General features: G+C 30.1%; 1 protein-coding gene across 1 annotated transcript; it reads left to right on the forward strand.

The window, feature by feature from the left end:
• Positions 1-7,060: 7,060 nt before the first annotated feature.
• LOC132309620 (dirigent protein 4-like) lies at positions 7,061-7,627 on the forward strand. The gene has a single exon (XM_059807911.1). It carries the CDS (start codon positions 7,061-7,063, stop codon positions 7,625-7,627), a length of 567 nt encoding a protein of 188 aa, XP_059663894.1.
• The last annotated feature ends 9,515 nt before the right edge of the window (positions 7,628-17,142 follow it).

Raw genomic sequence — 17,142 nt, forward strand, 5'->3', positions numbered from 1 at the left:
GATAAGTTCTAGAATATAGCACCGAACCAAATCATTTGCCTTATTTCACTTATTAAAAGTATCAATGTTCTCTTGGGTATCTTAAAGTAAAAGAATTATGTATGGGAGTAGTAAATATATTTTGTACCACTACGTTGTGAATAAAATATCTAAGTTCCTTTTCCAGTCAATATAAATGAGGTCCAAATATATTGAATATGTAAACAAGCAGATAAAATGGATTAGACATAATATCTGAATATAAATGCATTCATACAATATGCAAGGTGAATTTAATAATACTATCATGCATATTTAAAATTAAAATAAGTTTGTTAACCACATAATATAATAAATCTTAATAGAATAAGATATCATTATCATTATTAGTAAACAATCCCTTTTAATTAATGCGGATCCCTCAACTTCGTAGTAGAATAAATCATACAATCAATACGTCAATAACTTATCCTGATAGAGGAGTTCATTATTATTATAGCTGAAATTTATTTGCTATTGGGCGAGCACTTCCATTAAAATAGTATGTGGGTCCTTTAACCACTGCATGAAAAATCGGATAACCAATACGCCAATAACTTATTAGATAGGCGAAGTTCATTATTACTATTGGCGGGTAGATCCCATCATTTCCATATCTCTTAAGACAATGCCTTGTCTATCTATATGAAATAATTCCCGATTATGTTTAGCCTTTCTAAAATCACCTAGTGTAGACCACTCCGTTGGGGAGCTAATACTATTGATTTTAGATTGAGTGTATAACGTTATTAATGCTTTAATGAAAAATAAAACATTAAATATCTTATCATTATAATCTAGACCCTTTAAATCATGCGTAGGACCTTATTTTTAAAGATCTAATTACAATAAACATTTAATATTTTTATTCTCATAAGATAACCATTTTTCTTATATTAAGACTCTTCAAATCATGCGTAGGGCCTTAGTTTTGAAGATCTAATTACAATGGTTTTAATAACGAATGTCATGGGGTAATGTATAAAAATCCCCGCTCCCACTCAATTTTAATCATTCATCATTAGGGTTTTCATTTTATTCGTTTACATGATATAATGCATGCAAAACGCCTTGATCTTAATCCAATTAAATTTAGAAAATATTTGGACTTTTAAATGATTCACTAATATTTAATTTGAAGCACACTTTAAAAATAATTTACAAAAATAATTTTCCGTTTCCCAATAAGTGCCCTCAAATTAAATAGTAATCAAATCCAATTAATTTTCATTATAAATCAAGTCATTTAATTAAATATCATGAATCCAATGCATGAACAATAATTAATTAATAATTATCTATTCTATGCATTTCATATATCACATAAATAAATAAATGATAGACCAAAACAAATAAAAAAAAATGGCCAATGGAATCAGCTTTTAACATTAAATTGCTCTAAGTATTGCGCGAAGGTCCTCCATCGGCTTACAAACACCCGCAGGAGGTTGATATGCGCTAGGAAAAGCAAAACGATGCTTGAAATGCACCTGGAAGGCCTTGCACGTGCTCCCACGCGCCCCTGGAGTGTCCCAGCGCTTGCACGCGCTGCCACATGCAGGCACGTGCGTGAGGAAGGTTGCCAGCGCATTCCACGCGCTGGCACGTGCCAGTTGGCGCATCTTGCATTGGCGCGTGGTCCACACGCGCCCCTGGATTGGTTGCTCCTTGAGCCTACCAAGATTGTGCTGCACATGATCCTTCCCAGTGCTTATCATTGATCTAAGGGCCACAGATCCGGTTGCATTGATAATTGATTACACTATGCTGCACTAGATCAGCATACCTTACTCCGGCGCCGTTTTTACCGCCGGCGATGCTTCAGTCGCCGGAAAATCACCAAAAATTCCAGAAAATAATTTAAAAAAATTCTAGAAATTATAATTAAGCCCAAAAAATTCTAGAAAAATTTCAAAAAATTCCAGAAAATTATTGAAGCCTAATTAAACCCTCTTGGATCTTCTTGAAGCTTCATAGCATCCTTTGATGAAGATTACATGGCTTTAAATAAATTTACAATTTGAAATACAATGGAAAAAATTAAATTACATCATTGAACTTTCAAACGATTAAATTAAAGCCTTAATTACATTCATCCAAAGATAAAATTACATTTATTTAACCTATAAGCTTCATCCATGGCTCAAACACATATCATCATCCATTCACAATTATACATACATCATCATGTATCAATATATATCAATATATTAATTCATACATCAACATACATCAATAAATAAATATATACATATCAAAATTGGATCCATGAATGATGAATTTTGATAAAAACATGATCTCTAGTAATGAATCAAACCATGCTTTGATACCATTGATGGGAAACGTGTTAATTTTAAAAACTTTTCGAGAAATTTCCATTCACAGATCTTGATTCATCACATAGAGACAAGTTTTATACAAAAATAAAATATGATGTATCATTCAGTTAATGGATTGAATACTTATATCAAAGGTCTGAGTAAACCTTTAAATCTTTCCTCTAAAGTGAATATTCTCATTTATTGTAGATCCCTTAGCAAGATGTCTTCTCCTTAGATCTCCATCTTCTTGGTAATTATTTTGCCTTTAGGAATCACTCATAAGCCTCCATGAATGACCTTGGAAAACTAGGCTTGTGGGAGCCTCCATTAGATGAAAACACTAACCCTAATTTTCTAAAGAGAGAAAATATATTCCTTTTCCCTTCTTCCAAAAAATCACCCCCAATATACATAGACTATGTATATATATGTATATGCAACATAAAGATAAAGAAAAGGAAACGATAAAATCATTCTCAATCTCTAATTCACATGTCTCAAATCTAATAAGATTCCAATATCAAGTTGGGCTATGAGTGAGAATCCTTTGGGCTTATTATTTTATTGGGTACAATAAATTAATAATTGGCCCGGTCTATGGACCCAATTCAATTAATTCATAAATTAATTTATACTCTACTAAAAGAAATTAATTGAACTCCAATTAAATAATAAATAACCTCTAAGTCAATGTTGCACTTTGACCCCTCTATGCATAATTAGTTATCAGATAATAAAGCCATCAATCCGACTACTTAATTAATATATTTATTTTGGTACCATTAATTATTTCTGGCTCGATCACAATAAAACATTTGTTTGACAAAATTAATAATTTAAATAAATAAATATATAATAAATCATTTTGTCTAAAAACATACGAAGACCTTCGAATTTACTTTGTGATCACGCATAATCAATACAAAATAAATACAAGTAGCAATGATGCAAATATTGAAAATATAACCCTATAACTATTAATTACATAACTACCCAAAGTGTCAGTCTAAGGATCTCGAAATATCCGCCGAACAAATCAAAGTAATTATTAATTAATAAAAGAGTTTATACTTTTCTCATACTTAAGAGTCAAATGCCATGACAGTGATAGGGAGCAATTGCATACGACGGCTCTCGTAATATATCTCAACCTAACGCGGATCCAGTTCAAGTCTTAATTAATTATGAGTTCATCCATAATTACCGACTATGAACAATTTATGATTATTATTTATATTCATGTATTGATCGCCATCACATACATATATAAATATCTCTTGTAATCAAGTGGACACTATCAATTCTATAATGAATCGAAATATAATACATTAAATTCACCAATTGTATCAAGTATAAATATTTCAGAAACGTCAGGAACATATGTCACTATAATCCAAATAGGAATTTGCTATGCCAGGGCATATAAATCCCAACATATATAACAGGGACTCAAATATATATAGATGGTAAATTGGGATAACCTTTATTTTCTTTTACAGTATGCAACAATAGAGAATTAGGATATAAAATTCCAAAGATGCATATAATAGGGACTTGAATGGAATAACAAATATGTGTATTGATTTGTGGAGGTTAGTTTTGGTATTATTAAAATATCACTAAAATTACTATACTTTCTCTCCATATCTTCTCAAAATTGGAGAGAAAGCAAATGAGGGATAGGGGGAGAGATAGTTATCCCTTCCTATCTCTCCCTATCATTTCTTTCTCTTCATTTAACCTACCTAAACATACTCGTAATCTATCATTTCTTTTCTTTTCTCTCCATTGCCCTCCAAATCATCACATCCAAACACACCTCAGTCTTTTGTTATTAGAAATATTGTTTCAATTACTCTAAAAAATAAATAAATAATAAATAAATAAACTAATAATGAATGGCTGTTTCGTACTCTATGGAGAATGGCTGAGTATATAGAGAAACACACAAAAGGGAAGGAAAAAAAAATGCTTACAAAACATAATAAATTGGAAGCTAATTTTTTTTTTTTTAGCAAACATAATAAATGGGAAAGATAATGAATGGCCAAGTATCTTTGCCTTATTAGCATATAGGAAGAGGGCGTAAACATTATCAAACACACACCTAATTGTTCCCTTAGAAGCACTGATAACCTCCCCTCCTCGTCGAACTAAAACTTGCACAACCACAGTACAATGCTCCATTCTCTTCCAAGATGGTTTCCAAACTTGATGCGAGTCAAATCGCTTGGATACTTCAGCACCAAGCTTAATGGTCCATATCATCCAAATATGGAAGAAAGATGTATCAACAGAGTGCAATAAGGACAACAGTGTTGCTTGAAGTGGGGTGTGCGGATAGTCCAACTGGCCTGGACGTTGCACATAAATGGTTGCATGGGCCAGGTTACTAAAACATGTACCCCACTGCAGTACAGGAATGTGTGGGCCTTCTCCAATACCTGGATCAAAAGTATAGATCGTGGAACCCTCATCAGAAAGATTTCCGACGCTCCAAAAGCCATGGAAGAACCCCATCATCGCAAACATTACTAGCCCGCCACACACACTGACAGAGCTAGGCTTATACACCATAAGCAAGAACTGAAGAGTAGATGGAAACCATCCAAAGACCCACAAACCAGCGTGGAGAAACTCCGAACTCGGATACTCTGATGAAACAGAGAGCCTCTATTTAGAGAAGAACCTCTAGAGGAGAAGAGAACCAGTTAGAGGCTCTCTGTTTCACCAAAGAGCCTCTAATTGGAAGCGAGTGAGTGTAGAGGGATGTAGTCTCACAAGAAACAAATTTGCTCTTAAACAAAGAAAAGTCGTTGGTTGGATGTCAGGATGAGTTGAGTGCATTATCTACTTGTAATATCCCTTATTTATTCATAACAGTGATAATTCTTTGTCTGTTGACGTAATCGTGGAGGGTTAAGTGAATCACCACAAAATATTGTGTTATGTGTATTGATGTATAATTGTATCCTCATATGTAATTATGATTCACAATAACGATATATATGTTTTCACTGTGATGTGCTTCAATGAATGGGGAATTTAATTCCCAAATAAATAGTATCAAAACTAATCGAAATAATTAATATCTCAAACAACAAATGCTACAGCAAGAAGCTGGCAGACCATACAAGGTTGGTACAAGACCAAACATTTGCATTTTGTGGTTCAAATTCGCTAAAAGCCTAAAAAAATAATGGCAGACCATACAAGGTTGGTACAAGACCATACCTTTGCATATTGGGGTTCAAATTCTTTTAATCAACAGTAAATTCCCTATTGTACTTGTTTTGCTTAATTTTGCAAAGTAATTCAAACCAGAAAAAATTAATTTTGCAAAATAATTAATTCCAAAAAACATTCTCTTTTTGGCTCTATTTGGGTGGAATGATTTTCGTTCTTGTGGTGCTAAATGTACAAAAAGTTTGGCATCTTTATGTAGAAGGATAATGAATATTCGCATATTTGATATTCTAAATGGTGTTAATTAGGAATAGATATTCAGTTTGCTCGCTGTGCATTGGATTAATTAGAGTCGTAGGTGATATGCACGTGTTGGCGCGTGTTGTGCACGTACGACTTTAATTAGTTATGTACATGATACACCGGATACACTAAATATCTATTTATTAATTAGGAACTCATAGGCCACACATATTCCTCAAATTAAGGTATTTTATATACATTATGCTAGCAAAATATTACATATACCACAATATGCATATAGCCATATATTGCTTTGACACAGTTAACTCTCATGCATACAATCTGTTATAATTCTGTGCCTAATGTAGCGTGTATATATATAACAAAAGATTATGCATCGCAAATTTGCTTTCCCTTGTACATTTTTTTGTAAAAAAAAATAAATAAATAATTGAGCAATGCTCACTCAAAATTTATGCCATCTCTAGCTTAGAAATCAAATTGCACATTAATAATACTGTTTAATCCAAACCAAAATAAGTCTCTCAGTCCAACAACTTTAAAGGCTCTCACCATGAATAGGTATATTGTTAAGGTTGTATCTTTGTAAAGAGTATGCAAGTCTTGGCCAATAAATATAAAAGAATGGTTCGGTGAATTAGCCGGTGCGCAACCAAGGACTGACCCATGTTGTACCCAGGGGTTTTTTACTACTAAGCCCCCTATATTTGTCATTTTGATATAAATATATTTATGAAATATTGTCTTTGTCACTTACGAAATTATTCAAAAAATTCAGTATTGCCCCCCTCACACGAGTTTCTGGATCCGTTCTTGTGCAATTATTTATCAAGTTATTGATACCGAGACTCCCAATAAGTCCTGATATAAACATGAATCGACTGATTAAACAATACTCTATATGAGTGATATTTATTGAGCCGTATCATTCAAATTAATTCCATAATCCGAGACTATATGATCCCGACTAATAACATGTTATACAAGTAAATGTGTCGAATTTTTTTAATTTTTTAACTTGCATGGCGATATGATTTACCAAAACCATGTTGTTTCAATTTGAAACTTTTAAAGCACTCTTAACTGCCTTTTAAAAACAGCTATACACAATAAAAATAAAAATAAAAATAAATATATATTTTAAAAACAGAAAAGAAAAAGTATCTTTTATGACATACAATTATGTTTGCCCACTCATATCTCTCTCTCCACTTTATAAATACAAGCCCCCACCTTTGCCAGTTTGATTCACTCGAGTCCACTATTTCCAAATGGCACTGACGAGAGCCTCCAAAGTGTGCTTGTTATTGCTTATGACAATGTTCATATTTTCATCAGCTGAAGTTGGCCAGCTTAAAGAAACCAACATGACATTCTACCTCCATGAGTGGTCCGTCGACCTAAACTTTACCGCCGTCACAACCGCCACAAACGTCACGAACGCCACTGCCATACCGGTCACCGGCATCCCGGGATTTCCCTGGACACTCACCACCTTCGGTACCATGTTTTGCGCAGACGACCCAATAACAGTGGGCTTCGATAAAACCTCGGCTCAGATTGGACGGGCCCAAGGCATATTTGTGACCTCGGCATTGGACGGGTCCAGTACACATGTCTCGGCATCAATTGTATTCACCAATGCAACCTACAATGGTAGCACAATAGAGATACAAGGTGCTAGTCACAATTATCAGAGTGTCAATGAGGTGGCGGTGGTGGGCGGCACCGGAATATTCCGGTATGCGAGGGGTTACGCTACCTTCCAGACGGTTTACCAGAACAAAGCAAATTGGTACGCGGTTGCTAAGTGTAACGTGACTGTGCTACATTATTAGAGTATATATAGTTAATTGGACTTGCAATTAGTGAATGAAAATAAATGTATTGGGATTTCATAATTGACTGATCAACTGTTTATGGTGTTTGCATATCCTTGCGATCTACTGTTTTTTTTTTTTGGATAGATGATATATATATATATATATATATATATATATATATATATCTATATCAATATCATTTCAGTATTTCAGTAATTATTTATTAATATAAAAAAATCTTTATTAATTAATATAAAACTCTAAAAATTACTTAATAAAATTCAAATTACCTAATAAAATTCAAATTACAAATTACCTAATAAATCTATACTATTATTAGAAGAGTTTTTATAAAATAAAATAAAATCTAATTAGACAAGAATAAGTCTACAACAAATTACTTATTTTATTTTCAATAAAACTCTATCACATTAGACAAAGATATATTTAAAGAGTTTCTATAAAACTCTAATACAAATTACCTATTTATCTATTTATTATGAGTTTTTAATAAAAGGAAATCTAATTATACAGGTATTATTAATATAAAAAATTATTTATATTATTTATTAATTGATATAATAAAAGAAAATCTAATTAGAGAATGATATATTTGAAGAAAATAAAATAATTTATATAAAACTTTACCACAAATTATCTATTTTATTTTCAATAAAACTCTATCCCATTTAAAGAGTTTATACCTAATAAATCTATACTATTATTAAAAGAGTTTCTATAAAATAAAATAAAATCTAATTAGACAAGAATAAGTCTACCACAAATTACTTATTTTATTTTCAATAAAACTGTATTACATTAGACAAAGATATATTTAAAGAGTTTCTATAAAATTCTAATACAAATTACCTATTTATCTATTTATTATGAGTTTTTAATAAAAGGAAATCCAATTATACGAGTATTATTAATATAAAAAATTATTTATATTATTTATTAATTGATATAATAAAAGAAAATCTAATTAGAGAAGGATATATCTGAAGAAAATAAAATAATTTATATAAAACTATATCAAAAATTATCTATTTTATTTTCAATAAAACTCTATCCCATTAGACAAAGATATATTTAAAGAGTTTCTATAAAACTTTACACAAATTACCAATTTATCTATTTATTATGAGTTTTTTTAATAAAAGGAAATCTAATTATACGAGTATTATTAATATATATTTAGACAAAGATATAGTTAAAGAGTTTCTATAAAATTCTAACACAAATTACCGAGCACATGTCATCAAGCTTATAAATAGAGGTATGGAGGAAGGAGGAAATGACACAGAAATTAAGAATTCTAGAACTAGAATATCAAATCATCTGTGATGCAGAAGAACTCTATTTTTAATACAATTGAGTTGTGTATGGTTGTGATTTGTATTATTGGATTTTGATATGTGTTGTTTCATCAGGCAAGTTTGAGTTTTGTATGGTTGTGATTTGTATTATTGGATTTTGAGATGGATTGTTGACAATCCAAAATATGGATTGCCATTCTTCCAAACTTTTGAGATCGGAACTATGAACGAGTGACGAGGCTGAAGTGAGATAATTGTCTTTCCGTACAAAGCCTCCTATTAATTGATCATAGACCTTTGATTATCAAAAGGAAGTATCAAAGGGAAGGGGGCTTTTTATTTCAACAAAGCCACAGAAAGGCTGTATACCCAAGTGTTTGGTAAACTTCACTCTTCCTGTTTGTTATCACGAAGTGCTTGGCCGGCCAACCCTTTCTACGAGCCCACCTCAATACAAGCTGCCGCCACTCCATGGTGTTGTATTGCCTAGAACTTGACTGGTTGTGAATTTTGCATATTTTGCACATGCTATTACCATTTACCACTTTGTTGTAGATATGCCGTATATGTAGATTTGAGTGTATTTGCAATTTTTCCAATTAAATTGAACTTTGCTTATAGAAAATTTACATCATTAGCAGACTCACACTATTCCTTTTTCTTAAACAAAGAAAAAATATTTCTATCAAGCAATACTGTTGAATACTTTGGTAGGTGTAGTTACAATGCACTTACAACATTCACTCCATTCACTTACAGGTGTCTTTTCCATTTTCAAATTACCTAATAAAATTTAAATTACTATAAAACTATAAAATATTTATTAATTAGTATAAAAAATTTATATTATTATTAAAAGAGTTTCATACTATTATTAAATGTGCAAGAGTTTTTTACTATTTAAAAAAAAAAATTTATTAATTGTTATAAAACTCTAAAAATTACCTAATAAAATTCAAATTACCTATTTATCTATTTCTTTCTAAAAAAAATTACCTAATAAAATAAATCACCAATTTCAAATTACCTAATAAAATTCAAATTACAAATTACCTAATAAATCTATACTATTGTTAAAAGAGTTACCTATTTATCTATTGGCTTCTAAAAAAATTACCTAATTAAATAAAACACCACTTTGAAATTACCTAATAAATCTATACTATTTTTCAAAGAGTTTATATAAAAATGCAACAACAAAATATAAAAAAATATTTATTAATTAATAATATAAAAATAGTTTTATAATATTTATTAATTAATATAAAAATAGTTTTTATAAAACTCTAAAAATTACCTAAAAATATAAATCACCACTTTCAAATTACCTAATATACAAATTACCTAATAAATCTATATTATTATTAAAAGAGTTTCTATAAAACTGTAACACAAAATATAAAAAATATTTATTAATTAATATAAAAATATTTTTTAAGAGTTTTATAATATTTATTAATTAATATAAAAATAGTTTATATAAAAAGAGTTATTTATGAATTAATATAAAAATAATTTCTATAAAAATCTAAACATTACCAAATAAAATAAATCACCACTTTCAAATTACCGAACAAATTCACATTACAAATTATAAAACTGTAACACAAAATATAAAAAAATATTTATTAATTAATATAAAAATAGTTTTATAAAAAGAATTTCTATAAAATTCTAAAATTTACTTATTGAAATCAATAACCACTTTCAAATTACCTAATAAAATTTAAATTACAAATTGCCTAATAAAATTCAAATTACAAAAATAGTTTTAATGAGAAGAGCTTCTATAAAACTATAAAATATTTATTAATTAATATAAAATATTTACTAAAAAAATATTTATTAATTAATATAAAAATAGTTTTTATAAAAATAGTTTCTACAAAACTCTAAAAATTATAATAAAAAAAATATTTATTAATTAATAGAAAAAGAATTTTTATAAAAAGAGTTTCTAGAAAACTCTAAAAATTACCTAATAAAATCAATCGCCACTTTCAAATTACCTAATAAAATTCAAATTACAAATTAAAAATTACCCAATAAATCTATACTATTATTAAAAGAGTTTCTATAAAACTCTAACACAAAATATAAAAAAATATCACCACTTTCAAATTACCAAATAAAATTTAAATTACAAATTACCTAATAAAATTCAAATTACAAAAAGAGTTTTTATAAAAAGAGTTTGTATAAAACTATATAATATTTATTAATTATTATAAAAAAATCTATACTATTATTAAAAGAGTTTCTGTAAAACTGTAACACAAATTACAAAAAAAATATTTATTAATTAATATAAAAATATTTTTATAAAAATAGTTTCTATGAAATACTTATAAATTATTTTTTAATATCAAGAGTTTTTATAAAAATAGTTTCTATAAAACTCTAGAAATTACCAAATAAAATCAATCACCATTTTCAAATTACCTAATAAAATTCAAATTACAAATTATCTAATAAATCTAATTTCTATAAAACTCTAATAAAATTTAAATTACAAAGATAGTTTTTATAAATGAGTTTCTATAAAACTATAAAATAATTATTAATTAATATAAAATATCTATTAATTAATATAAAAAGAGTTTTTATAAAAAAAGTTTCTATAAAACTTTAAAAACTAGCTAATAAAATCAATCACCACTTTTAAATTACCCAATAAAATTCAAATTAAAAATTACCTAATAAATCTATACTATTATTAAAAGGGTTTCTATAAAATTCTAACACAAAATATAAAAAAATATCATCATTTTAAATTACCTAATAAAATTCAAACTACAAAAATAGTTTTTATAAAAAGAGTTTCTATAAAACTATAAAATATTTATTAATTAGTATAAAAAAAATCTATACTATTATTAAAGAGTTTCTATAAAACTCTAACACAAAATATATATATATAAAAAAATTATTATTAATTAATATAAAAAGAGTTTCTATAAAACTATAAAATATTTATTATTTAATATCAAATAAATAATAAATATTTATTAATTGATATAAAAAGAGTTTTTATATATAGGGTTTATGAAAATAGTTTCTAAAAAATTCTAAAAATTACGTAATAAAATTAATCACCATTTTCAAATTATCTAATAAAATTCAAATTACAAGTTACCTAATAAATCTATTTTTTTTATAAAATTCTAACACATTGGATTTTCTAATATATCATACTTAGATGATTCATCCATCAATGAAAAACCTTATTTTGTTTCTTTTGTGGTGACCATTATTATTCTTTAAACATTATTGATATGAATTTATTAATATATGACAATATCATATAATGAAAACTATAAACAATTAAAAAAATATATGAACAAAAATATTCACCACGTGCAACGCACGTGCCTTTTCTTAGCATATATATAAGAGTGTGTGTGTGTGTGTTTTTTTTATACCATGTGATCCGTATGTGTTAGGGGTGGCAATTCGTGTTGGGGGTCATAATCGTGTCGTGTTTATATAGGGGTATTCTACTAAACAAGTACACCCAAACTCGACTTATTTAATAATTATGTCAAAAACCTTCAATACTAATCGGATCTGTTTATTAAACGTATTAACCAGTTTAATGACTTGTTTAGATGTTTATTCAAACGAGACATTTAATATTTAATCAAATAATAAATACTAAAAAAAAATATTTTGTCACAATTAACCCAAATATTCAAAAGGCATAGTTAAGGTTTATATTAAAATTACTTAATTATTCATAATAATTGAGTTTAAACATGTAATGTAACGACCCGGTCATTTGCCTTCCTTTACTTTTTCCTGAAATTTTACGAATGAATTTTTTTCGTTTAATTTTCTTTTCTGAGCTCTGTTTCTTGTAACTTAGTGTCATCTCGAGTGCTTGAAAATGGTTTCCGAGACTCTTTTCCATGGATTGACAACATCCTTTGAGGACCGAGTCATTTCTGCATTTTCACTTTTCGGACACTATGCGCCTTTCGTCCTTTTCCTTGTTTCGTTTTTTTTTCCCTATTCTGTCTTTTCCCCGTTTGTCACTTGTTTGGCAAAACCTCACTTCTCATGCTCGGAGTTGGTTTTTGATTTCATGTGCCTTCATCTTCAGTGGTTTCCTCGAAATACGTATCTTTACTTTTGCAGGAAAGTACTCTGGTTGCTCTCGGTGCCCATAGGGGCATGGATGCACAATTCTTCAGAATCTTTTTCATTTCTTAGGGTATTTTTCGTAAATATCTTTTGAAGATATTTTATTTTAGGGGCATCTAAGAAAATATCTTTTGAAAAATATTTTCATTCTGGGGTAATTTCGCAGTTCACCCTTTTTGTAGGGGTCATTGTGCAATTAACGGAAGTTATTGCAAAATGTCTCGTCTGGAGCCTAGATCCTCGTATGGGATTCATTTTCACATTTCGTCGAGTCATGGACTCTTAGAATTTCCTTCTGATTGTTTTCCCCAATTTTAGGGATTTCTGGCCCTAGTTGCCGCCGAAATTGTTCAGAGTATAACTTTTTATTCGGGACTCAGTTTTTGACGCCGTTTCTTCCGTTATCCATATTTTCTCATTTTGAATCTTTTTTGTTCACGGAGTTTTGCCATTTGAGAGCGTTTGCTCAAAATCCACTTTTCCGGACCCGGCGGGGCCCTTTCGGGGCAGTTTTTAAGACTTACTATAAATAGAACACTTAAAGAAGAAAAATCAGATTTTGGTCATCTTCCCCACCTCTCTTGGCAGGATCTCCTAGCAGCCATGGCTGCCACTTTCTCTCTCCTTTTTTGATCCACTTTTCTTTGATGAAAATCCTTCGGCCTTTACATTTGTTGTTTCCCTCGACGTGTTCTATCATTATCCCTTATTAGAAACCATTTTTGACCAAATTTTGAGTTCGGGATTGAGGTCAAGTTTGGATTTTCATCGGGCTTCTTGGGGATTCATATAGATCGTGTTGTCCCCAACAAAACCTAGGAGTTTCGTCGGATTCGGAGCCGTTTCAATTCGGTGGGGATTTGGGTTTTTCATCTCAAATTGAGGGAGAAGGTGTTATAGGTTTAATTCTTGTTTTATAACATGCTATTGATGCTTATACAACTTGATTGCATGCTTAAATATGAAATCTAGAGATTTTATTATTTAATTTTCTTATATTGGATTTGATTTTCCCGGTTGCTTATGATTTGTTTTAAACATGTAGTATGGTAATATAATACTCTATAATATGGTCATTGACATATATTAAATTGAGGGAAATTGAATAAGTAATAAAAATTTTATATAATATTTATCTTGAATAAAATATTAAATCATGTGGCCTTAATTTGCCCCGAGTGCACTATTCACTCTATTTGAATTCCGACTTGATATTCTTGATTTACATGCCATATAACTTCACATATATTTGATTTAGAATATTCGGTTAGGTTTTGAAACATTTTATTTAATTAAATTCCATGTTTAAGATTTAATCCTCATGGTGATATACAATTTGGAATTGTATTGTGGCATGCTAGAAAATTAAGCTTACGTATAGTTGTTCACATATATTAAATTGGGATTAATTGCATAAGAATTGCAACTTTTAATTTATATTTAACTTTAGTGAAAGTTTAATTCACATGGTCTTAAATTGAATGAAATAAACTTGTAATGTGATATTACATTAGTTTTTGGCATGTTTTCCAACATAGGTTAATTTGAGAGCACTTGGTTAAGTTTGAAAATCAAGAGATTTTAATTAAAAGAATTAATTAAAATCTATTTTGTGGTCCCATTAGCTTAATTAAGGTTTTAACTTGATATTTGTATTGACCATGACTTGTTTACTAGTATATATTAATTTGGGACTATTTGAAGTTGTTTTAGAACCTTGGGATTTAAATTAGCATGATTTAATTAAAGTTCTACCTTGTTATTGTATTTAAACTCATGAGCTTATGTTTTCAATATTGAATATATTGTTATCTTGCGTAATGATTTGCACACTTCATATTTTACATCTTTCATGCATAGCGTGTAACGAATCGCACACTGAAGATTCGACATTCATCATATCATATTAGTTGTGGATTTAGAGCATGTATTGTATAGGTTTCCAAATTTGGTTGTGCTTGGTAGATAGTTGATTATCTTACATATTCCTGTTGATATATGCGTTATTTCACAACTTGTTGATTTTGGAAACTTGGGGATGTCGTTGTTGACTATGGCTAGGACGTGGTTCTAGTACGGGGGATAGTCCCTCTATATAGTCTAGTGCGCACATAGGGAGGTTACCCATGGGCTAGTAACCCTAAAGTAACTATGTTGTCGGTCTGATCCGGCGTGACGTCCGAGTATCCACTTTGTTTGATTTCGCATTTCATTTTCAAGTTGATAACTAGATGATGTTGTAACTTGTTGTTCCTTATTTGTCGTTCCATTTTAAGTTACATGATGTTAACTTTGTGAAACTGTGCTTTATGCGTTGTATTGGAAGTTCCAATGTTGGTTAAATTGCATCGATATTGAAAATTGTGTTTTGACGTTCTAACAAAGCTTAGGATTGATCCTATTGATTCATTTAGAACTTAGACGTTAGGTGACATGAACCACCACTGTTACTCTGTGCTTTAGATTCTAAGTTGATGGCTTTGAGAACTTATACCTTGTTGCATTGTATAACATACTCTTTTGTTGTTGGATTGCATGGGTAATGTGATTCTTGTTAACTTGTATTCAAATATGCTTTTGTCATGTTATATGGATTACTCTAGACCTAGTTCAATTGTATTGAAGACGCAATTCATGTTAATCTATGCTCAAGCATTCTTCTTGTCGTGTTCTTTAGATTATCCCAACCATGATTCATTTCATACACGTATGTATATCATGATTCTTGTTGCTTAGACTCTAAGGTAGCTTAGGATGCTCCCCGAGTCTCATTTGGACATAGACGTTAGGTGACATGAGCCCCTTTAACATATTTCACCTTAAGGTGATAAATTTGTAAAATGCTAGGTCGATGCATGCTCATCTCCTACGAGTAGCTTTATGTTACTCACCCCTATGATACTGGGGCATATTTCAGGTACAAGAATTAAAGTTGAGGTCTTCATTATGCTTGGATGGTTTGTGGACTTGGAGACTTCCATTTTTGTGAAGGTTGGCTCAGAATGCCAATTGTAGTCTTATATGTCAAAATATGTATATTTGATTCCATGTATGTAATGTGTACTTAAGTACACTTCTTTCAATGTATTTGATATATATGAGAAGAGGCCGGAGGCCAATGACATGTATATTGTATTCTATGCAACTTTTTAACTTCATGAAATATTATGAAAACCTTGAAAAATCGCAAATCATTGCTTCACTATGGCTGCATCGGGTGTGGGAATTCCATTTTCATTCTTTCATAGGGTCTTATTAATCTTGTATGAAGTGTGGTCAAAGGCCAAACGGTCAATTGACTCCATTTTGTATTTTTGGATTCCATATTTTCCATTCTAAGTCCATTTTTGTCTTTTTGCCCGTTGGGGGGTTGAATTTTGCGTTGGCTATGTTTTTAAGCCATGGACCATTGTAGCACGTCTAAATAGGTAAGTTACGTTTGCGTGCATAGTCGTTTCCGGGCAAAACCTCATCGTTTGTGTTTTGAGCTTCCAACGGACTCATTTTGCATTTTTGTTGCATATTCTAATCTAGGGGTATTCTAGACTTTTCAATTCAGTTTTATTTCTTTGTTTCAATATGGTTGAATAGAAAACATGATTTTAGGGGGGGTTTCTTTTTCGTGTTTTTTCAAAAAATGTCGTCTTGGTATCGGAAATCGTATACGAAGTTCAGCTCTTAGTTTTTAAATTTAGCAACTTTTTGGACCCTCTGGACCAGTTTTCTTAGGAGGGCATTTTGGGCATTTCACAGCGAGTTTTTTTTATTTATTATTTTTCTCCCTAGTCACGTAGAAAACCCGATTTTGAGGGGGATATCTTCTTTGCGTTTTTCCAGAAAATGTCATCTTGACCCTCAAATTTCCATTTTTCCCGGAAAAACCCCTGCTGCCAAGTTTTTGGGTCGCCCCCTTACTACCTCTTCACATCTAAATGGTTAGATGGGATCTCGTAACCGGTTAGATGAGTGTGGGCAGCGTTTTTGTCACTATTTTTGGCCTCCTAACCGGTTAGATGTTCATGGGTTACCTCTTTTGGACCGTTTTGCCCCTTCTTCTTCCGTTAGCCA

The sequence above is a fragment of the Cornus florida genome, unplaced genomic scaffold, assembly GCF_030987335.1.
Source record: "Cornus florida cultivar Cherokee Brave unplaced genomic scaffold, ASM3098733v1 CherokeeBrave_3.0.0_Hap2_Chr05, whole genome shotgun sequence".
In the NCBI taxonomy this organism is placed as follows: domain Eukaryota; kingdom Viridiplantae; phylum Streptophyta; class Magnoliopsida; order Cornales; family Cornaceae; genus Cornus; species Cornus florida.